The 23,714-nt window shown below is 44.9% G+C and overlaps 1 protein-coding gene across 2 annotated transcripts in view; it reads left to right on the top strand.

The window, feature by feature from the left end:
• LOC138260411 (serine/arginine-rich splicing factor 5-like) overlaps positions 1-23,714 on the top strand; it is a 49,591-nt gene that overhangs the window by 6,913 nt on the left and 18,964 nt on the right. For both annotated transcript variants that reach the window (XM_069208866.1, XM_069208867.1), the window contains 4 exons: positions 539-680; positions 6,512-6,582; positions 20,627-20,776; positions 23,330-23,399. In XM_069208866.1, coding sequence (XP_069064967.1) covers positions 555-680; positions 6,512-6,582; positions 20,627-20,776; positions 23,330-23,399 — 417 coding nt within the window. In that variant the 5' untranslated portion in view covers positions 539-554. The remainder of the gene's footprint in view (positions 1-538; positions 681-6,511; positions 6,583-20,626; positions 20,777-23,329; positions 23,400-23,714) is intronic.

Raw genomic sequence — 23,714 nt, 5'->3', positions numbered from 1 at the left:
CAGGTTCTTCTTGGAATCCTGAAGTGTTTTTTTTTCCCCTTATTAATTAAGAAATAGCATGATTTTAAATTAAGATGTGATTAAGTTTAGGCATTTGGGATGAGAGGAGGGCATTGGTGCAATTTGAGCAAAGCTAAATCATGACGAAAGCCCCGCTGCACAACAGCAAAATGCCAAGTGCGTTTTTGCTTTTACCTACTTAGTCCATTGAAGGCTGTGCTAAAGCATATCCAAGAACGTTGGCGTGGCTAGAGTTCACTTTTATATAAGAGCTCCTGTTTAGGTTCATACTTTGTGTTGAACTTCACCCTGAATTGGTTTTCCTGTCCAAGCTGATAGTGCTGGCATGGAAGGATAGTGCCTGTTTTTCAGTAGTGTGGAGTTATCATATTTTTGCTATCCTGATCCCAGTCCATTGTAGTTAGTAGATTTTTTTCTCCCAGGCCAGCAGTCATGAGTATGGTTCATTATACGTTCATTTTTGTTGTGTTCAATGTGACCTGCTGTATTCTGTGCACTAACCAATAAACTGTTCCAGTTTCTTCTAGGACAAAATGAGTGGTTGTCGTGTTTTTGTTGGGCGTCTGAGTCCTCATGCCCGGGAGCGGGATGTGGAGAAATTCTTCAAGGGATATGGCCGCATCAGAGAGATTAATCTGAAAAACGGCTTTGGCTTTGTGGTAAGCAAATTGTTGGAACAATCTAAATCTTGCATTGTTTGTTTTGTGATCTATCTTGAAATTAATATCAGAAAATGCAGGAACTATTTTTGCCACAGCCTGTGCATGACCCAAGTGGATAAAGCATATGCTGGAGTATCACTGCATGACCAGTCCACATTTAGAATGTGACAGTTGCTTTTTAGAACCACCTGTCAAATGCTTGATCTGTTTGGAACCTCAGTCATTTATAAAAGCCCATAAGCAGGTACTGAGCCCCTGTAGGTACTTAAAAACATAATTACTAGCAGACAAATTTGTCTGAAATGCTTAACTGGGTTAACTCTAGACACTTCTGTTAGTTAATAGGCAAAGCAGAATCACTTCTGACTCTGGAATATGTTGTCCAAGAAGGTGCATGGGTTAATTTGTTTTCCACCCTATATATGTGGTACATCCTTCTCTGTTCAAGCAGCCAAACTATGGAATTCATTACCTCCAACTATAAGAGCCACAGATAACATTCTTGTCTTCAGAAAACTACTCAAGAGTTGGCTCTTTCCTTCATAACCACCATATTCAAACAATTATGGACTGCAAATGGCTATGTTGATAAATATTTTTTCCTGATTATGTGCATATTTCTAGTTATGTATAGTTCTTTAGAAAATATGTATTGCTGCTATGTCATAACAATAAAATACACACTCTTTAAACCTGTTTAAGTATATTTACCCATGGTTCTAATTATGTATTGTATGTACATATGTGTGTGTGTGTGTGTGTATGTATGTTCTGTGCTTGGCATGTTCGTGGGTCCTGGGTGGGTTGTTATACTAGATATCTATGAATCCCAGCTCTCACCTTAACACACTTACCTACCCATCATCATATGTCATGTCTCTATCAATCTATCCTCCATTCGCATTCTGACTCATCCCAAATCCATTCTACTACTTTCATCTCCTAAATAACTCTGCCTAACCTCTTCCCTCCGCTTCCACATCTAACTCACCAAACTTCACTCTATTACCATGACCTCCCAAACAACCCTACTAAATTCGCCCTAATTTATCTCACCATGCTACTATGATCTCCCTAACCCTTCCACAGACTCTTACCTCCTCCATCCCCCTTTACTCATCCCAAACCTTTGGGATGAGTAAATGAGGGATATACTCCCAATTAAAATTTCTGGATTTCTTTCCTCCTCCAGTCAATCTAACAAACAAACTCTTATATCCGCTGCTCAAATAAACTCATAATACTAAAAATGTACTCATATTTCCAGATACTAATCATAACTAATTCTTGTTGGGTGCCGGAGTGGCGTGCTACTTGCCGAAAAGCGATTTGACGCCTCGTCAGGGGTAGTAAGCGCTATATAAATACTATTACAAAGGGACAAATTACAAGGTTTCTTGACAGAATATGGAATGTGTTGCAGACCCTATGCTTGAAAGCCCAGAGTACCAGCTTTGTTGGAGAAATAGTTATGAAAGCTTCCAGTGCTGGTGGGCCAAATAATCTTTTGACCGCAATCTTTGCTGCCAGCTTGTTGTAGTGAACCTCTATGTTCTGCCCATTTTTAGGACAAGCCTATTAGACAGCACATGTGCTAACTGTTGGGAGGCCTATTTTGGGTACCAAGAACATAAATAATAGTGACATGGAGCCCGTCCATTGCTCAACATTTGTTGGCTTTCCTAGTCATTCTCATCTGCCTATTGTCTATTGGTGTCATAGCTTGACAACTTTGTTTGTTCTGCCTATGGAGCATTACCTAGTTAGTTTCTGTGATTAACTGGGATCGCTGCTTCTAACGCCTTCCTGTCAAGCAATATTGTTTTTTTGTGAGGCACTTCTTTAGAACTGCCTCCTTTGTGTACGTCTCTTCCCATGCGCTCCCCGTTGATTTGTTGCCCATTACTTTCCCCTCCCTCGTATGCTTGCCCGTGCCCCTATTGCTTTTTCTCTCCTGCATTGCTTTGGCATTCCTTATTTTGTTTAGCCGTTTCTCTCTGCCCACCCTCGTGTTATTTCTGCACCAGCACCCCATTTATAACATTTAACCTCCTCTTCCCCCCCCCCCCTCTCCAAAAAAAACCACACAAACTTTTGTACATTTTGTTCTCTTTAGATGCCGGTACCAACTCTGATTTGTAACAGACCAAAAAACACCCATGTCCTTCAGTAGAAACATGCATACGTTGTGTGTATGCACATATAATATGATGGTGGCAGCCTCGATCACGGGCATTTTTAAACTCTATTTTGGTGTATTTATTTTTACCTTTTAGTCACATTGTAAAGCATCTCACTAGGCACAGGGGTCTCCAAAGCTTTCAGTACAAGGGCCACATCGTATATTTTATACATATTTGCTGGTTGGAAAAAAAAAAATCAGTTTGTCAATCAATAAAAGTTAAATCAATGAATAAGGTTTACTTTGATCTTTTTTTTTTTTTGTAATAATCATTTGATGTGTTTTAGAACAAAAGAGAAATGTGGCAGTTACAAAGAAACACTGCCATGCTTAAACGGAGATGTTTTACAGTTGAGTACAAATGTCAAACATTGGCAAATGCTCTGACAAAATAATCAGTTACCTAACTGTAGATACGAAAAGCAGGCCGTTCATTTTTTTAAATACAAATTTTGCAAGTTTACATTAAGAGAATTTGTTCAGTTTAGTAGCACACAATAAGAAAAATAAACACTCCAAAAAAGAACTTCAGCAAAGAAATTCCAAATAAACTTGAGCTGTTAATAATGGTTGAACAAAAATAAGTTCTGTTGCTTTTCAAGTTTCTGTAATAAATGGACACTGGACTCATTGACATTGCTTAGCGTATTGATTGAAAAAATATTTGTATGTGAAGATATGGAGTCTTGCATCGGATTTAGGGTGGGCCCGCCAAACTTTTTTTCTGCTACAGGGAGCCTATTTGAGGAAAAGTGGTCCATGCCTCATTTGTTGGCCCACAGCTGTATGAAAAGGGTCATTGTTGAATAGAAGAGTGCTGGGCCATTGGAGCAACGTATCTGTTATAAGTTCTGCCCTAGAAACTTTGAGTTTTTGGAGGATCTGGCATACACGACATTGCTGTTCAAAAAATTTACAATGGGGAAAAGTCATCAAAAGGTTCTGCTGCACACAAAAAATTGTGTGTATATATATCCCTTGGATCATTAAAATCCAAGGCTTTGGAACACAGAGGGTTGGCTAAAATCTTGTAGAGGGCTGGATCTGGCCCACAGACCATAGTTAGGACCCCTGCACTAGACCAAGAAGTACCAGGAGTTCCATTGTAGTTGCAGATGAAGCTGTGTTACTGGTTTGTCAACTTCAGTTTTATATTTGACCAGGGGAACCAGAACTTGCTTTGGGGATAAGCTCTTGAACTTTGAAATTCCAGTTGGCTTACTTGGAATACTCAGACACTCTACACAGATATCTGGGACGAGGAGGATTATAATAGTCGTAGCACACTAATAGCAAGGATTCAGGTTGAAAAGGGTGTGCAGGACAGGTATGCTCTCACCTCATTAAGTCACTGTATTTGACATTCCGAGTTTTATCTCAATCCTTGTGCACCAAAAGTGGGCAACCTTCATGTTCTGTGCCTAATGTATGCCCAATGAGCTGGTCCTTACTTTTTGTACTGGTATAGGTCCCCAAAGAAAGATCCCAGCTCTCAGGGCATACAGTAAAAATCATTGTTTAACAATGGACAGATAAGATTAAGACAATGCTTTTTCCTAGTCCTCAAAAAAATCCAGTTTTTTTCCTAGTACTTTTATAAAAAGTACTCTTGTAAATACTTAAAATTATTTTTTTTTAAATGAAAGCTTTTTAAATCTCAGCGGGGATAGCCATTGCTCTTCACTTAAAACACATCTCTTGGCCACAGCAAATGCATTAAATAGGTTTAACTGGAGATTGGTGGCCTCTTTTGAGCCATTTGGGCCACGTGGAGAACACTAATTCCTCCGAGCTTTCACTGGTGCCAATCTGTTGGACTTGGATTTCAGTGAATTAGTCAATCTTGAAAAGCTGTTGCTTAAACTCATCTGTTTCTTTTAGTCCAGAGCTGCAGATCTGTGGCTATTGGGTTTAATCTCTTGGATTTTAATGGCCAAGAATCACTACCTGCTTTATTAGGTTTTCTTTTTCTGTTAGTTGTAAAGCAGTAATAAATGTTAATGACTATCTTTCCAAACCATCAGTTTCTTGTTTATCCAACTCTAGTCGAGACATAAACATATAACATTGGGAGAAATCAGTAATTTGAGTAATTTTTTATTTAAAAAAAAAAAAGGTATTAAAAGCAAAAATAGCTGAAATTTACAAACATGACAGAATACTTGTTTGCTGCAACTTCTATGTTGCATGCCCTTTCGTGACTTGCTTCTGCAGATGCTTTCCTACACACGTCAATCCTTCCTCCTGAATATTTTCTGGGAATGGTGTGGAGTTAAGCTGTGTATAAACCTACCCTGGAAGATTAAGCCCCAGATGATGAAAGTAGTGCAGGATAGTGGCTACTTACTACACGTGTCCATGGGCTAACTTTAACTTAATGCACCTATTAACGTAACCAGTCTATTTTTTCTCAAGATATGTCGATTCTGCTCCACATCGTCCTCTGTTTAAGGGCCTTCAACCTCTTACATCGTTTCAGTCTTGCCTCATTAAAGAACATAACATTGATACAGCAACAGTCAACAACCAGCTAGCCTTCCTATTGTGTGGATGATTTGCCTTTGACCCTGTACAGTGTTAATACAACAAACAAAATCACAGCAGAGATGACTAGTGTTAATTCATCTCACTTCTAGTATAAGAAATATACATACTCTGAACCTCATTTGAAGGGTTGCTAAAGTAAAATATAAAAAAATGTATTGAAATTACACAGTTTGACGATGGATGTTCATCACCAAGCAGGAAATAACTGAAGAGATCTATCACACCGCAGGACAATTCGAAAGACTTTAATCTAGTCCACCACTGCAGGCCCCAGGTATCTATATAGTGACCGGTTATTTACATCTCACGATGACACTCAGATATGAGATGATAGTTAAAATACCCATCATAACAGATCTTTCCACTTCACTCCTGCTCCAAACATGGCAGCTCTGGACCATAACTAAACAGTCTTAGGTTGGACAACCTAGTGCAATAACCAGCTAAGCAGGCTGCAATCACACATACCATAAAGGGACATGCAGAGCTGCTCAAAGCTACCAGCACACTGAGAACCAGAAACTGCTTCTGTGTCTCACGCCTCATCATCCACCATATTGCTACACGCTGTGTCCCATAACACAATAGTTGCACTTCAGTGGTCCTCACTCACGACATGGAAATACGTAGCACATAAGATACAATACAATTAGGCTACAATATTCCTGATCAAAAGCTCATGACAAGACAACCAGTATCACAAGTTATTTCCTTTTCTCCTGTTTTCTGCCATTCGGGGGGGGGGGGGGGGAGACAAACGTTTATTTGCATAATATCTGAATGCCTATGGTGTTTTGTGACTGTCCTACAGCTCCATTAATTTGACATCGGTGTGCTTATCATATCAATAAGTGGAAATGCAGCAACTATTTTTCTCAAATCTATACATTTAAAAATTGCAGACCGTCTCCAGTTGTCATTGCTGAAATGTGATTTAGTCTGTTATGCATCGATCTAACCTACTACTGAAGTGTTCTTGCTTCAATTCATAACTTTCTCAGATGTGTGTAAATCTAATCAAACGATTTGCATCCGCACACTTGTAGTAGGCTATGTAATTGTAGTTAACATTTGCTTTGTTTTTCCTGTGGTCTTTTAGGAATTTGAAGATCACAGAGATGCAGAGGATGCAGTCTATGAACTTAATGGCAAAGAGCTATGCAGTGAAAGGTGAATTGTTCTCCATGTGTACCTCACTGGTTTCCATGTTTGCTACAGTTTGTTTCGCTCAATGGCCTTTATATTTTTATTTTTTTATTATTTTTTACTGTGGTATCTTGGTGTTGTGGAAGTAAAAATAGATTTTTTAGACAGTCTTGAGTGATATATCTCCTTAAGTTTAATCTCATAAATAAGATGGAGCTTAACTTCTGTGTTCTTGACCTGAGCCCCTGTGGAATTTGTATTGTATGCCTATTTTTGAGACCCCCCTTCCTCTGTTTATGGCTAATCCTTGAAAAATGCCCTGGTACTGCAGGGGATGTTTGAACGCAGCATAAGCAAATATTGTTTTGTCTAAGTGAAACTGAGATTAGAAATCACCCTACTCTGCAGACGTTTAAGCCTTGACTGGGTGACAGTGGATGGATGTGAATTACATACAGATGAAGGGTTACGAAGCAGTTAGTGACCCATAGGGACTTCAGAGAATGCCGCCCACCCACCATCTCTCCCCCCCGTCACCCATAACTACACCCGTTTGACAAATTGTGCAAAACTTTGCAGACCTCCTAACCCTGTTTCATTTTGGGCGGGGGACAAAGATTTGCGGCTTTTGGTCGGGGGGGGGGGTGTCCCATAAACAAGCCTTGGATCTAGTGCATTTTAATGGGCTTTTGCATTTCGCATTCAACAAAAACTGTTCAGCTGGATTTTTATGAAATATGGTAGTATTGCATATTAGGAGGCACAGATGATTCTGTGGGGGTACTGCAGGTAAATAGAGTAGGTAAATGTTTAGTGATGGTGTAAGGAAATGCCTCCTTGGCATGGTTACCCCCTGACTTTTTGCCTTTGCTGATGACTTGAAAGTGTGCTGGGACCCTGCTAACCAGGTCCCAGCACCAATGTTTTCCCTAAACTGTACCTTTGTCTCCACAGTTGGCACCACCTGGCACCCAGGTAAGTCCTTTGTAACTGGTACCCCTGGTACCAAGGGCCCTGATGCCAGGGAAGATCTCTAAGGGCTGCAGCATAGGTGAGGGCATAGGTGCATGAGCACTGTGCCCCTACAGTGTCTAAGCTAAACGTTAGACATTGTAAGTGCAGGGTAGCCATAAGAGTATATGGTCTGGGAGTTTGTCAAACACGAACTCCACAGTTCCATAATGGCTACACTGAAAACTGGGGAGTTTGGAATCAAACTTCTCAGCTCAATAAATGCACACTGATGCCAGTGTGCAATTCATTGTAAAATACACTCAGAGGGCATCTTAGAGATGCCCCCTGAAAACATACCTGACTTCCAGTGTAGGCTGACTAGTTTTTGTCAGCCTGCCACACACCAGACATGTTGCTGGCCACATGGGGAGAGTGCCTTTGTCACTCTGTGGCCAGGAACAAAGCCTCTACTGGGTGGAGGTGCTTCTTACCTCCCCCTGCAGGAACTGTAACACCTGGCGGTGAGCCTCAAAGGCTCACCCCCTTTGTTACAGCGCCACAGGGCATCCCAGCTAGTGGAGATGCCCGCCCCTCCGGCCATTGCCCCCACTTTTGGCAGCAAGTCTGGATGAGATAATTAGGAAAACAAGGAGGAGTCACCCACCAGTCAGGACAGCCCCTAAGGTGTCCTGAGCTGAGGTGACCCTTACTTTTAGAAATCCTCCATCTTGTGGATGGAGGATTCCCCCATAGGATTAGGGAAGCCACCCTCAAGGACAGTAGCCATTGGCTACTGCCCTCCCAGGCCTAAACACCCCCCCCTAAATTCAGTATTTAGGTGCCCCAGAACCTAGGAAACTAGATTCCTGCAACCTTAACCAGAAGGACTGCTGACCTGAAGCCATGCAATGAAGACGGAGACGACAACTGCTTGGGCCCCAGCCCTACCGGCCTGTCTTCCAACTTCGAAGAAAACTGCAACAGCAACGCATCCAACAGGGACGAGCGACCTCTGAAGCCTCAGAGGACTGTCCTGCAACCAAGGACCAAGAAACTCCAGTGAACAACGACCCTGTTCAACAACCTGCAACTTTCTTGCAACAAAGAAACAACTTTAAAGGCTTCACGTTTCCTGCCTGAAGCGTGAGACTTTACACTCTGCCTCCAATGCCCACGGCTCGACCTGCGGAAAACCAACACTACCGGGAGGTCTCCCCGGCGACTGGAGCCCGTGATTAGCCATAGATGACCCCCCTGAGCTCCCACAGCAACGCCTGCAGAGGAAATCCAGAGGCTCCCCCTGACCGCAACTGCCTGTAACACGGGACCCGACGCCTGGAACCAGCACTGCACCCCCAGGACCTGAAGGAACCGAGCTCCAGTGCAGGAGTGACCCCCACGCGACCCTTTGCCTAGCCCAGATTGTGGCTACCCCGAGGAGCCCTCCCTGTGCATGCCTGCATTGTTGAAGAGTCCCCCAGGTCTCCCCATTAATTTCTATACAAAACCCAACACCTGTTTGCACTCTGCACCCCCGGCCGCCCTGTGCCGCTGAGGGTGTAATTTCTGTGCCTGCTAGCCCCCCCCCCCCCCCCCCCCCCAAAAAGGACGCGGGTACTTACCTGCTGGCAGACTGGAACCGGGGTACACCTGTTCTCCATTGAAGCCTATGTGTTTTGGGCACCTCTTTGACCTCTGCACCTGACTGGCCCTGAGCTGCTGTTGTAACTTTGGGGTTGCCTTAGACCCAACTTTGAACCCTGTAAGTGTTTTACTTGTGAACTTAACGTATACTTACCTCCCCCAGGAACTGTTGATTTTTGCACTGTCCACTTTTAAAATAGCTTATTGACATTTTTGTCAAAACTGTACATATTGTGATTATTCAAAGTTCCTAGAATACCTGAGTGAAATACCTTTCATTTGAAGTATTACTTGTAAATCTTGAACCTGTGGTTCTTAAAATAAACTAAGAAAATTTATTTTTCTATGTAAAAACCTATTGGCTTGGAGTAAGTCTTTGAGTGTGTGTGTTCCTCATTTATTGCCTGTGGGTGTACAACAAATGCTTAACACTGCCCTCTGTTAAACCTACTGCTCGACCACACTACCACAAAATAGAGCATTAGAATTCTCTTTTTGCCACTATCTTACCTCTAAGGGGAACCCTTGGACTCTATGCATGCTATTTCTTACTTTGAAATAGTACATACAGAGCCAACTTCCTACAAAAGTCCTTAGGCCTAATGATTTCACTACATTGAAAAATAGTATATACAGAGCAAACTTCCTACAGATGATTTCTCAACTTCGTGTTATCTTGTGCACTGTACTACTAAAAGTAGCAAGGAAGCCCAAAAATAAACTAGACTGCATATACAAAGGTTCAGATTTACTACATGAGCAACTGCAAGACCTATTGATGGTCACATGCTAGTGGATACCAATAGATAATAAATAGAATAAATCTTAATCTACATAAGTTTTCTTTGCATGCTGTCTGGCTCAAAAAATAAAGCTGTGCACAACAAGCCAAACAAACTATATGGAGTACATGATTATTGGCCATTAAGAAAACTAAATCTTACATTTTATGACAACGATCAGCTTTCCTTCGCTTTGGGCTTCATGTGTAGCACAATCCTACTAAAAGTAGCAAGGAAGCCCAAAAAATAAACTACACTGCATACGTAAAGTTTCAGAATTAGTACATAAACAACTAAAAGACACATTTATAGTCGCATGATTTTGTAAACAAATACGATAGGTAAAAAGAGAAAAATCGCAACTGATTGCCAGTGTATTCCTTCTTACTCCACTCAACACTATTCCACTGTGTGCCACTCCATTCTGTTGCACTGTATGCATCTTCAATCTTTTCCTCTTCACTGTACGCGACGCCACTCTATGCTGTTACTCTACCCCACAATACACCACTCAAGCCTAAACCACTACACTGTACACCGTTACACTTCACGCCACTCCACTATGCTTTTACACTTTGTACCGCTCGAGTCTGCGTTGCTCAACTCTACACTGTTCCACTTTATGCAACTCTAATCTACGCTACATAAGTCTACACCACTTGTGTACTCTTCCACTCTATATAACTCCACTTCAAAAAACTCTGTACCACTTTACTAGACTACTCTATCCTGTTGCACTCCACTGTCCGTATTTTCACTCCGCTCTGTGCCTGCACACTGTCATAGAGTATTGTACAATAGTTTCCAACACTGTGTGGCACAGCACTCTACTCTAATGGATGAGACCCCACTCCAAATGTAATAGTTTCCTTGACTTTACTCTGCGCCACTTCAAAGTATGCGACTCCACTGTGCACCACTCCAGTCTGTGCTATTTCATTCTGCCACTCCGCTCTTCTACACTCCACTATACAGTATTTACTGTATGCTACTCCACTTTATGGTAATCCACTTTATGCCACTAACTCCACTCTATAAAAGTCTACTACACTCCATGGCATTCTATGACATTCTGCTCCACTTTATCCCTGTACAGCTCAGTGTCCACCTCTTTGCCCTCACACTCCAATGTACAACACACTATTTGACTATACACATTTCTATGACACAGCACCTCACTCTAGTTTATAACTACCTATGCTACGCCAGTACTCTCCACTCCATGCCACTCTTCGATACACTAATAACCTCTACTGTACTTTACTCCATACCATGTTTCTCCACTCGACTACTGTACAAGACTTCCTCACTCTGTAGTATTATACAACAATCCACTCTACACAGCTCCACTGTTTCACACACAGCTATACTCTATGCATCACCCCATGCCTCTCTTGGCGCTTTACTCCCGTGAATACCCCTTCACTCCACTGTAATATACAGTATGCCACTGTATAACACTAGCCTGATACTCTAGACCACTGACACTGTACACAATTCTTGATATGCCATTGTACTCTAACACTATGCTATTCCACTGTACAACACTGTATTGTGCTCGTCTAAAAAAAGAAAGAAAAAAAACTAGACTATATGCCGCTCTACTGTCACTTTCCAGTACTGTATGACACCCCAGTACACTCTACTGAACAACAGTACTCCAGTTTGACATTGTACTCTGCTGCACTCCATGCCATTATAGTCTGACACTTTACTACACTCTATTCAACACCAGTGTAGTTCACTGTCCTACGCTTTATCCCACTCTTAACCACTGTTCTATACTCCGCTTATGCTGCTCCACTGTTGACACTACTTCCATGTATCCAACTGTGCTCTACCACAGTGTACTCCACTCTATGCCACTCTACTTCACTGTGTGCCTGTGCACTGTACGAACTTCTGCTACCCCAATCCAGTATGATGCAGTACTCCACTGTACTCCGCAACACTACACGTGACAATATTTCACTGACAGTACTTCACCCTATTCCACTCTAAAACTCTACTTCACTGACAGTTTGATGCCCTGCTCTGTTCAACGCACCATTCTGTTGTACAGCCCACTGCTCCAGTCTACAATAATTGATTCCACTAAATGAGACCCCAGGACCAGGCCTCAAAAAATTATAAATATATTACTAGACCTGCAGGTCGGGTAACTCAAATGATTTACTCGCTTTTACTGTAATGTACTTGACCGTTAAATGGGTCTCAAATTGTGTGATCCTAAGCAATTAGTTTAGTCACCTTTTTCTTCATTCTCACATACACGTGCACCTTCAAATATGTGAGCTCAGCATTTTTGCTATACAAAAAACTTTAGTTTGATTTACATAGACATGTTTGCTCCATATATGATAAAAATCTAGTCCACATATAGGGGACAAATGATCCATGACTTACCTCTTAGTTTAATAATAGCATTAGCATCATGGCAGGAATGTTTCTGTGTTTATGTTCAAAGACTCACTTTTAATAAATATATTACAAAGCATGATGTGGTAGCGCACTGTCATTTACAGAGAGTACATTTCCAAGAAAGGTCCAAAAACCTTCTGTAAGGAAATGCCTCCTTGGCATGGTTGCCCCCTGACTTTTTGCCTTTGCTGATGCTATGTGTACAATTGAAAGTGTGCTGAGGCCTGCTAACCAGGCCCCAGCACCAGTGTTCTTTCCCTAACCTGTACTTTTGTATCCACAATTGGCAGACCCTGGCACCCAGATAAGTCCCTTGTAACTGGTACTTCTAGTACCAAGGGCCCTGATGCCAAGGAAGGTCTCTAAGGGCTGCAGCATGTCTTATGCCACCCTGGAGACCTCTCACTCAGCACAGACACACTGCTTGCCAGCTTGTGTGTGCTAGTGAGGACAAAACGAGTAAGTCGACATGGCACTCCCCTCAGGGTGCCATGCCAGCCTCTCACTGCCTATGCAGTATAGGTAAGACACCCCTCTAGCAGGCCTTACAGCCCTAAGGCAGGGTGCACTATACCATAGGTGAGGGTACCAGTGCATGAGCATGGTACCCCTACAGTGTCTAAACAAAACCTTAGACATTGTAAGTGCAGGGTAGCCATAAGAGTATATGGTCTGGGAGTCTGTCAAACACGAACTCCACAGCACCATAATGGCTACACTGAAAACTGGGAAGTTTGGTATCAAACTTCTCAGCACAATAAATGCACACTGATGCCAGTGTACATTTTATTGCAAAATACACCCCAGAGGGCACCTTAGAGGTGCCCCCTGAAACTTAACCGACTGTCTGTGTAGGCTGACTAGTTCCAGCAGCCTGCCACACCAGAGACATGTTGCTGGCCCCATGGGGAGAGTGCCTTTGTCACTCTGAGGCCAGTAACAAAGCCTGCACTGGGTGGAGATGCTAACACCTCCCCCAGGCAGGAGCTGTGACACCTGGCGGTGAGCCTCAAAGGCTCACCCCTTTGTCACAGCCCAGCAGGGCACTCCAGCTTAGTGGAGTTGCCCGCCCCCTCCGGCCACGGCCCCCACTTTTGGCGGCAAGGCTGGAGGGAACAAAGAAAGCAACAAGGAGGAGTCACTGGCCAGTCAGGACAGCCCCTAAGGTGTCCTGAGCTGAAGTGACTCTAACTTTTAGAAATCCTCCATCTTGCAGATGGAGGATTCCCCCAATAGGGTTAGGATTGTGACCCCCTCCCCTTGGGAGGAGGCACAAAGAGGGTGTACCCACCCTCAGGGCTAGTAGCCATTGGCTACTAACCCCCCAGACCTAAACACGCCCTTAAATTTAGTATTTAAGGGCTACCCTGAACCCTAGAAAATTAGATTCCTGCAAACTACAAGAAGAAGGACTGCCTAGCTGAAAACCCCTGCAGAGGAAGACCAGAAGACGACAACTGCCTTGGCTCCAGAAACTCACCGGCCTGTCTCCTGCCTTCCAAAGAACTCTGCTCCAGCGACGCCTTCCAAGGGACCAGCGACCTCTGAATCCTCTGAGGACTGCCCTGCTTCGAAAAAGACAAGAAACTCCAGAGGACAGCGGACCTGCTCCAAAAAGACTGCAACTTTGTTTCAAGGAGCAGCTTTAAAGACCCTGCAATCTCCCCGCAAGAAGCGTGAGACTTGCAACACTGCACCCGGCGACCCCGACTCAGCTGGTGGAGAACCAACACCTCAGGGAGGACCCCCGGACTACTCTACGACTGTGAGTACCAAAACCTGTCCCCCCTGAGCCCCCACAGTGCCGCCTGCAGAGGGAATCCCGAGGCTTCCCCTGACCGCGACTCTCTGAAACCTAAGTCCCGACGCCTGGAAAAGACCCTGCACCCGCAGCCCCCAGGACCTGAAGGACCGGACTTTCACTGGAGAAGTGACCCCCAGGAGTCCCTCTCCCTTGCCCAAGTGGAGGTTTCCCCGAGGAAGCCCCCCCTTGCCTGCCTGCAGCGCTGAAGAGATCCGTTGATCTCTCATAGACTAACATTGCAAACCCGACGCTTGTTTCTACACTGCACCCGGCCGCCCCTGCGCTGCTGAGGGTGAAATTTCTGTGTGGGCTTGTGTCCCCCCCGGTGCCCTACAAAACCCCCCTGGTCTGCCCTCCGAAGACGCGGGTACTTACCTGCAAGCAGACCGGAACCGGGGCACCCCCTTCTCTCCATTCTAGCCTATGCGTTTTGGGCACCACTTTGAACTCTGCACCTGACCGGCCCTGAGCTGCTGGTGTGGTGACTTTGGGGTTGCTCTGAACCCCCAACGGTGGGCTACCTTGGACCAAGAACTGAACCCTGTAAGTGTCTTACTTACCTGGTAAAACTAACAAAAACTTACCTCCCCCAGGAACTGTGAAAATTGCACTAAGTGTCCACTTTTGAAATAGCTATTTGTCAATAACTTGAAAAGTATACATGCAATTGAAATGATTCAAAGTTCCTAATGTACTTACCTGCAATACCTTTCAAACAAGATATTACATGTTAAATTTGAACCTGTGGTTCTTAAAATAAACTAAGAAAAGATATTTTTCTATAACAAAACCTATTGGCTGGATTTGTCTCTGAGTGTGTGTACCTCATTTATTGTCTGTGTATGTACAACAAATGCTTAACACTACTCCTTGGATAAGCCTACTGCTCGACCACACTACCACAAAATAGAGCATTAGTATTATCTATTTTTACCACTATTTTACCTCTAAGGGGAACCCTTGGACTCTGTGCATGCTATTCCTTACTTTGAAATAGCACATACAGAGCAAACTTCCTACATTGGTGGCAGCGGTGGGATACAAGACTTTGCATTTGCTGGACTACTCAGCCAATACCTGATCACACGACAAATTCCAAAATTGTCATTAGAAATTGATTTTTGCAATTTGAAAAGTTTTCTAAATTCTTTAAAGTCCTGCTAGGGCCTTGTGTTAGATCCTGTCTAGCATTTCTTTTAGAGTTTAAAAGTTTGTAAAAGTTTGAATTAGATTCTAGAACCAGTTGTAGATTCTTAAAAAGTATTCCAACTTTTAGAAGCAAAATGTCTAGCACAGATGTGACTGTGGTGGAACTAGACACCACACCTTACCTCCATCTTAAGATGAGGGAGCTAAGGTCACTCTGTAAAATAAAGAAAATAACAATGGGCCCCAAACCTACCAAAATACAGCTCCAGGAGCTTTTGGCAGAGTTTGAAAAGGCCAACCCCTCTGAGGGTGGCAACTCAGAGGAAGAGGATAGTGACTTGGAGGACAATTCCCCCCTACCAGTCCTATCTAGGGAGAACAGGGTCTCTCAAACCCTGACTCCAAAAATAATAGTCAGAGATGCTGGTTCCCTCACAGGAGAGACCAACACCTCTGAAATCACTGAGGATAACTCCAGTGAAGAGGACATCCAGTTAGCCAGGATGGCCAAAAGATTGGCTTTGGAAAGACAGATCCTAGCCATAGAGAGGGAAAGACAAGAGATGGGCCTAGGACCCATCAATGGTGGCAGCAACATAAATAGGGTCAGAGATTCTCCTGACATGTTGAAAATCCCTAAAGGGATTGTAACTAAATATGAAGATGGTGATGACATCACCAAATGGTTCACAGCTTTTGAGAGGGCTTGTGTAACCAGAAAAGTGAACAGATCTCACTGGGGTGCTCTCCTTTGGGAAATGTTCACAGGAAAGTGTAGGGATAGACTCCTCACACTCTCTGGACAAGATGCAGAATCTTATGACCTCATGAAGGGTACCCTGATTGAGGGCTTTGGATTCTCCACTGAGGAGTATAGGATTAGATTCAGGGGGGCTCAAAAATCCTCGAGCCAGACCTGGGTTGACTTTGTAGACTACTCAGTAAAAACACTAGATGGTTGGATTCAAGGCAGTGGTGTAAGTAATTATGATGGGCTGTACAATTTATTTGTGAAAGAACACCTGTTAAGTAATTGTTTCAATGATAAACTGCATCAGCATCTGGTAGACCTAGGACCAATTTCTCCCCAAGAATTGGGAAAGAAGGCGGACCATTGGGTCAAGACTAGGGTGTCCAAAACTTCCACAGGGGGTGACCAAAAGAAAGGGGTCACAAAACCTCCCCAGGAGAAAGGTGGTGAGACAGCCAAAAATAAAAATAGTCAAGAGTCTTCTAAAGGCCCCCAAAAACCTGCACAGGAGGGTGGGCCCAGAGCCTCTTCACAAAACAATCCTGGGTACAAGGGTAAAAACTTTGATCCCAAAAAGGCCTGGTGTCGAAACTGTAGTCAGTCTGGACACCAAACTGGAGACAAGGCCTGTCCCAAGAAAGGTTCCACTCCAAACTCCAATCCAGGTAACACTGGAATGGCTAGTCTCCAAGTGGGATCAACAGTGTGCCCAGAGCAAATCAGGGTCCACACTGAAGCTACTCTAGTCTCTGAGGGTGGGGTGGATTTAGCCACACTAGCTGCCTGGCCCCCTAACATGCAAAAATACAGACAGCAGCTCTTTATTAATGGGACAAGTGTAGAGGGCCTGAGGGATACAGGTGCCAGTGTCACCATGGTGACAGAGAAACTGGTTTCCCCTGGCCAATACCTGACTGGAAAAACTTATACAGTCACCAATGCTGACAATCAAACTAAAGCACATCCCATGGCAATGGTAACTTTAGAATGGGGAGGGGTCAATGGCCTGAAACAGGTGGTGGTCTCCTCAAACATCCCAGTAGACTGTCTGCTTGGAAATTACCTGGAGTCCTCAGCATGGGCTGAGGTAGAACTAAAAACCCATGCTGGGTATCCCTGAACTGGTGTGTGTAAAAACAAGAGCACAATGCAAGGCACAGTGTGAAAAAGTAGAGCTGGAGTCTGGAAAAATGGCCCAGCCTACCAAGAGAAAAGGAAAGTCAGTTGGGAAACCAACTGCAACACAGTCAGAAAAATGGAACCTCTCTTCTCAGGAAGAAGTTCTGCCCTCTGAGGGAACTGAGCCTTTGGAACTTGAACCTTATCAGGTTGAGCTCTTAGGCCCAGGGGGACCCTCAAGGGAGGAGCTGTGTAAGGGACAAGAAACCTGTCCCTCTCTTGAAGGCCTTAGGCAGCAAGCTGCTGAAGAGTCCAAGGGCAAGAAAAATGGAACACATAGGGTCTATTGGGAAGATGGACTCCTGTACACTGAGGCCAGAGACCCCAAACCTGGTGCCACTAGGAGAGTGGTAGTGCCTCAGTCGTTCAGAGAGTTTATCCTGACCTTAGCCCATGATATTCCCCTTGCTGGGCATTTGGGACAAACCAAGACGTGGGAGAGGTTAGTCAACCACTTCTACTGGCCCAATATGTCCCAGAAGGTTAAGGAGTTTTGCCTCTCCTGCCCCACCTGTCAATCCAGTGGTAAGACAGGTGGGCACCTCAAGGCCCCCCTCATTCCACTTCCAGTGGTGGGGGTCCCCTTTGAAAGAGTGGGTGTGGACATAGTTGGTCCACTAGAACCTCCCACAGCCTCAGGAAATATGTACATCCTAGTAGTAGTGGATCATGCTAATAGGTATCCTGAAGCTATTCCCCTTAGGTCGACTACTGCCCCTGCAGTAGCCAAGGCCCTCATTGGTATCTTTACCAGAGTGGGTTTCCCTAAGGAGGTGGTGTCTGACAGAGGTACCAACTTCATGTCAGCATACCTAAAACACATGTGGTATGAGTGTGGAGTGACTTACAAATTCACTACACCATACCATCCACAAACTAATGGCTTAGTTGAGAGATTCAACAAGACATTAAAAGGCATGATCATGGGGCTCCCAGAAAAACTCAAAAGGAGATGGGATGTCCTCTTGCCATGTCTGCTTTTCGCTTACAGAGAGGTGCCACAGAAGGGAGTAGGATTCTCACCCTTTGAACTTCTGTTTGGCCACCCTGTAAGGGGACCACTTGCTCTTGTTAAAGAAGGCTGGGAGAGACCTCTTCATGAGCCTAAACAAGACATAGTGGACTATGTACTTGGCCTTCGCTCTAGAATGGCAGAGTACATGGAAAAGGCAACCAAAAACCTTGAGGCCAGCCAACAGCTCCAGAAGTTTTGGTATGACCAAAAGGCTGCACTGGTTGAGTTCCAACCAGGGCAGAAAGTCTGGGTTCTGGAGCCTGTGGCTCCCAGGGCACTCCAGGACAAATGGAGTGGCCCTTACCCAGTGCTAGAAAGGAAGAGTCAGGTCACCTACCTGGTGGACCTGGGCACAAGCAGGAGCCCCAAGAGGGTGATCCATGTGAACCGCCTTAAGCTCTTCCATGACAGGGCTGATGTGAATCTGTTGATGGTAACAGATGAGGATCAGGAGGCAGAGAGTGAACCTCTCCCTGATCTTCTGTCATCAGACCCAAAAGATGGCACAGTAGATGGAGTGATCTACTCAGACACCCTCTCTGGCCAACAGCAAGCTGATTGTAGGAGAGTCCTACAACAGTTTCCTGAACTCTTCTCCTTAACCCCTGGTCAGACACACCTGTGTACCCATGATGTGGACACAGGAGACAGCATGCCTGTCAAAAACAAAATTTTTAGACAATCTGACCATGTTAAGGAAAGCATCAAGGTGGAAGTCCACAAGATGCTGGAATTGGGAGTAATTGAGCGCTCTGACAGCCCCTGGGCTAGCCCAGTGGTCTTAGTCCCCAAACCTCACACCAAAGATGGAAAGAAAGAGATGAGGTTTTGTGTGGACTACAGAGGGCTCAATTCTGTCACCAAGACAGATGCTCATCCAATTCCTAGAGCTGATGAGCTCATAGATAAATTAGGTGCTGCCAAATTCTTAAGTACCTTTGACTTGACAGCAGGGTACTGGCAAATAAAAATGGCACCTGGAGCAAAAGAGAAAACCGCATTCTCCACACCTGATGGGCATTATCAGTTTACTGTTATGCCCTTTGGTTTAAAGAATGCCCCTGCCACCTTCCAAAGGTTGGTGAATCAAGTCCTTGCTGGCTTGGAGTCCTTTAGCACAGCTTATCTTGATGATATTGCTGTCTTTAGCTCCACCTGGCAGGATCACCTGGTCCACCTGAAGAAGGTTTTGAAGGCTCTGCAATCTGCAGGCCTCTCTATCAAGGCATCCAAATGCCAGATAGGGCAGGGAACTGTGGTTTACTTGGGACACCTTGTAGGTGGAGGCCAAGTTCAGCCACTCGAACCCAAGATCCAGACTATTCTGGACTGGGTAGCTCCAAAAACCCAGACTCAAGTCAGGGCATTCCTTGGCTTGACTGGGTATTACAGGAGGTTTGTGAAGGGATATGGATCCATTGTGACAGCCCTCACTGAACTCACCTCCAAGGAAATGCCCAAGAAAGTGAACTGGACTGGAATGCCAACAGGCCTTTGACACCCTGAAACAAGCAATGTGCTCAGCACCAGTTCTAAAAGCTCCAGATTATTCTAAGCAGTTCATTGTGCAGACAGATGCCTCTGAACATGGGATAGGGGCAGTTTTGTCCCAAACAAATGATGATGGCCTTGACCAGCCTGTTGCTTTCATTAGCAGGAGGTTACTCCCCAGGGAGCAGCGTTGGAGTGCCATTGAGAGGGAGGCCTTTGCTGTGGTTTGGTCCCTGAAGAAGCTGAGACCATACCTCTTTGGGACTCACTTCCTAGTTCAAACTGACCACAGACCTCTCAAATGGCTGATGCAAATGAAAGGTGAAAATCCTAAACTGTTGAGGTGGTCCATCTCCCTACAGGGAATGGACTTTATAGTGGAACACAGACCTGGGACTGCCCATGCCAATGCAGATGGCCTTTCCAGGTTCTTCCACTTAGAAAATGAAGACTCTCTTGGGAAAGGTTAGTCTCATCCTCTTTCGTTTGGGGGGGGGGGGGTGTTGTGTAAGGAAATGCCTCCTTGGTATGGTTACCCCCTGACTTTTTGCCTTTGCTGATGCTATGTTTTAATTTGAAAGTGTGCTGAGGCCTGCTAACCAGGCCCCAGCACCAGTGTTCTTTCCCTAACCTGTACTTTTGTTTACACAATTGGCACACCCTTGGACTCTGTGCATGCTATTCCTTACTTTGAAATAGCACATACAGAGCCAACTTCCTACACCTTCCCACTAGCTTGCAACTTTACTGATAAAACTATATAGAGTATTAACAATCTGTGAAAATTGGGTTTAAAAAAAACATTATTTTGAACATCACTAGGTAAAGACTTGTGAGTTTTTGTACTTTTTAAATATATTTTTTTCTTATTTCTTTAGGGTAACGATTGAGCATGCCAGAAACCGTAGAGGGAGAGGCGGCTTCGGCGGTGGAGGAGGAGGAGGTGGTGGTGGTGGAGGCGGTGGTGGAATGGGTGGCAGGTTCCCTTCAAGATTCAGCTATCGTCAGTCCCGCAGTAATGCGCCCAGGTACATTTTAATTGCTATTCAAACTATAAATACGGTGCAGCCACTCTTTACACTTCAGTCCTTGTTTAGGGTCCAGTGGACTTGGGTCAATGAAATGACATGTTTGTAAATTTAATACAAAGATATTGCTACTCCCTTTACTTGGAACCTGCCTTATTTTAAACTTTGCCCAAAAAAACCTCTCTGGTCAGTTTGCGACCCACAGTCATTTTCCATCTCTCGGTTATCACATTCACATTTGCGCTAGTGAGTCCGGTCATGCATGTGAGAGGCTTTGCTCGATCTTTTGCATCATTGCCACAGTTCTCCCATAGCAACTTCAGTATGAGGCTGTTATCAAGACTCAAAACCTGAGCAACGTAAGCAACACAGAATGTCACCTTTCATTGATTATTGGCTTAAATCTGGCAGCGTGATCGGCAAAGCATTCTCTTTGAAGTATCAGTGGTTAGTTACAGACCTGCCGTCCAGCTCCATCCAGGGCTAGAATAGAAACATTTCAAAACGCAAGCACGCTCCCTCCGTTTATGCTCCCAGACTCTGGACTCGCCTAGTTCCAGCCCAGGAAGAAAATACTGTTCGGCACCCAGAAACCCTTCTGTAACCCTGGTCACTGTGGACGGTCTGCAAGCCTGGCCTGCACTTCTCCTTGCATTAGAGGTCCCCATGTCCATGCTGCGCACGGTGATCGGCTGCTTCCCGAAGCTGGGATTGTGCTGCTCTTAGTCACCCACCGCAATCCCTCCAGTTCATTTCTCTAGCGCTCTCCGCCTTTCAGTTTGATTGGTAGCAGGCTGCAGTGTCTGCCATTCTTCTTGTTGCCGTCCTCCACGTATTCTGATGATCCATCCCTCTGCCACGTTCAGTCCCCATGTTACCGCAGAGCCCAGCGTGCTGGGTAGTTCTGGGGCTCATCGATATGAGTCACCCAATGCTGCTTATGCCCTCCCAATGCCTCCACTCCCACCTTCCCTGGACCGTAAACTGTAAAACTGTAAACTTCGTACTTGTATAGCGCGCTACTTACCCGTTAGGGTCTCAAGGCGCTGTACGCATACCGCTGTGGAACCCCTCCTGGCTTTTCCCTGTGAGGTGCCCACTCCTGGGCAACCTCCAAGGTGAAGCCAGGCATCCCAGCGCTGTTGGGGCCGTTGTGGAGATTAAGCAAGCTATTGCCCAGAGTTAGTGGGACCCATGAATTAGATTAGGCATGATGCGATAATTATCAGGTCCGAGGAAATTGAGCCCAAGACCCACCGAGGCGGGAATTGAACCCTGGTCCCGGGCCAGATTTCTGCATCAGGGTCTGCCGCTCTAAACATTGAGCCAGACTTCTCCAGTCCTGGACCGTCAGAACCATGACCTCTTGGCACAGTCTGCTCTGCTGTATCCCGTCCCCTAGGTTCCTCCTGCCTCTCTGCGCTACACCGGTACCACCTCATTTCATCAGTGCCACCTGTGCCCCCTCCTGGCACCTGTCGTCTACCTTGTACCGCCCTCTAGTCTGTTATAACCTTGCCCTTTGCCTTTCATGCCCCCTGGCTTTGTCCCTATGCTTCCCTGGATCCCCTCGCCCTCCTCGGTGCCAGTATCAGACTCTTGTAAGACTGAGGCGGGCGAGTGCCCACTTGTGCTGTTCTTTCAGGGGCAGCGAACTTAGCACTGGACAGCACTTGCTGTGGTAGCCCCGGGAGCGTCTTCCATGGATGCTGCTGTCCGTGGGGCACAGAGGGTTGAATCTAAATGGCGCCACCATTAGCATTCCTGCGGTTGGCATTCCGATGACGCTTCCCTCCAGCAATCCTATGTTTGTCTTCCTCCCAGATGTACCCCTGTGTTCCTTTCCTCAGCTTATTGTGACGCGCTCTGAAGTGTGGTTTACCTTGGACAGACTGCTGTCAGCCTGCTGGATTGTTTCCTAAGCTGCACGATTATTTTTTCTGTGCATCACTTTGCCCCGATCTTGCTTTTCTACCTGTTTTTTTTCACTCTGGTTGTTGCCAACGCCTTCCCTTGCTCCTCTCACTTTAATGCCACCCGTCTAGCAGTGAATTCAGCAGCAGGCTGCAGCCTGGATCTCCTGCTGGATTGGGCAGTTTGTCAGTGGTCATCTGCTGCCAACTCAGTGTGACGATGCCAGTGTCACCCACCTTTAAAAGTTGGTTTGTAAAGATTAGGTCACAAATTAGTTGACCAGGTCTCCGAAATGTCAGGAAAAGCTTAAGCAGAGCACACACTCGATAAACATGTTCTCTTTCCTGAATTTGGCCGTTTTTATTTTTACACTATTCGTTCTCCAGGATCTGCTTTCAGACGACCATTAAATATCCAATCTATTTTTGCAAATATTGTAATACCAGAGTGGGTCGAATGATGGCTATTTGGTCATATTTTTGTTATGCTCGCCTAAAAAAGCAGGGAGCGTATGGGTGGGAGCCGATTTTAAGGGAGTCATGCAGTGATTATAATCGGCCACAAACGTGTTTTTTTTTTTTTTTTTTAAATTAGTGTAGCACTTTACGTTACATTGATGCTTTGAATTTTCTCTATTAGATATGGACCTCCCGTTCGCACAGAACACCGGATTATTGTGGAAAATCTTTCGTCTCGTGTTAGTTGGCAGGTGAGCTTACATACTTGTCCTCTCGGACTTGCCTCTTGATATTAAGTTATGTATGACCCTGTTCGTTTCAGAATCTTCTACGTTATTTGTAGTGCTTGGCTGAATGTGCTTAATGTGTGGTTTTATAATGTTTCCTATTTCAAAGGAATTCTATGGAGAGGCAGTGCAATAGGGGAAAAACAAATATTGAGTACAAGTGTCCCCCTGGAAATGGCATGTAAAGGTCGTATTACCCTGGTCTTCGGGGTGCTTCCTCGAGGCACTGACCCATACACGCTTTTGATTTTTCAGTATTTCTATGCTCATCTTTAAGTG

The sequence above is a fragment of the Pleurodeles waltl genome, chromosome 9 (genome assembly GCF_031143425.1).
Source record: "Pleurodeles waltl isolate 20211129_DDA chromosome 9, aPleWal1.hap1.20221129, whole genome shotgun sequence".
NCBI classification, from domain to species: Eukaryota; Metazoa; Chordata; class Amphibia; order Caudata; family Salamandridae; genus Pleurodeles; species Pleurodeles waltl.
Note: the sequence above shows the minus strand (reverse complement) of the source record. Positions and strands in the feature narration are given on the sequence as shown.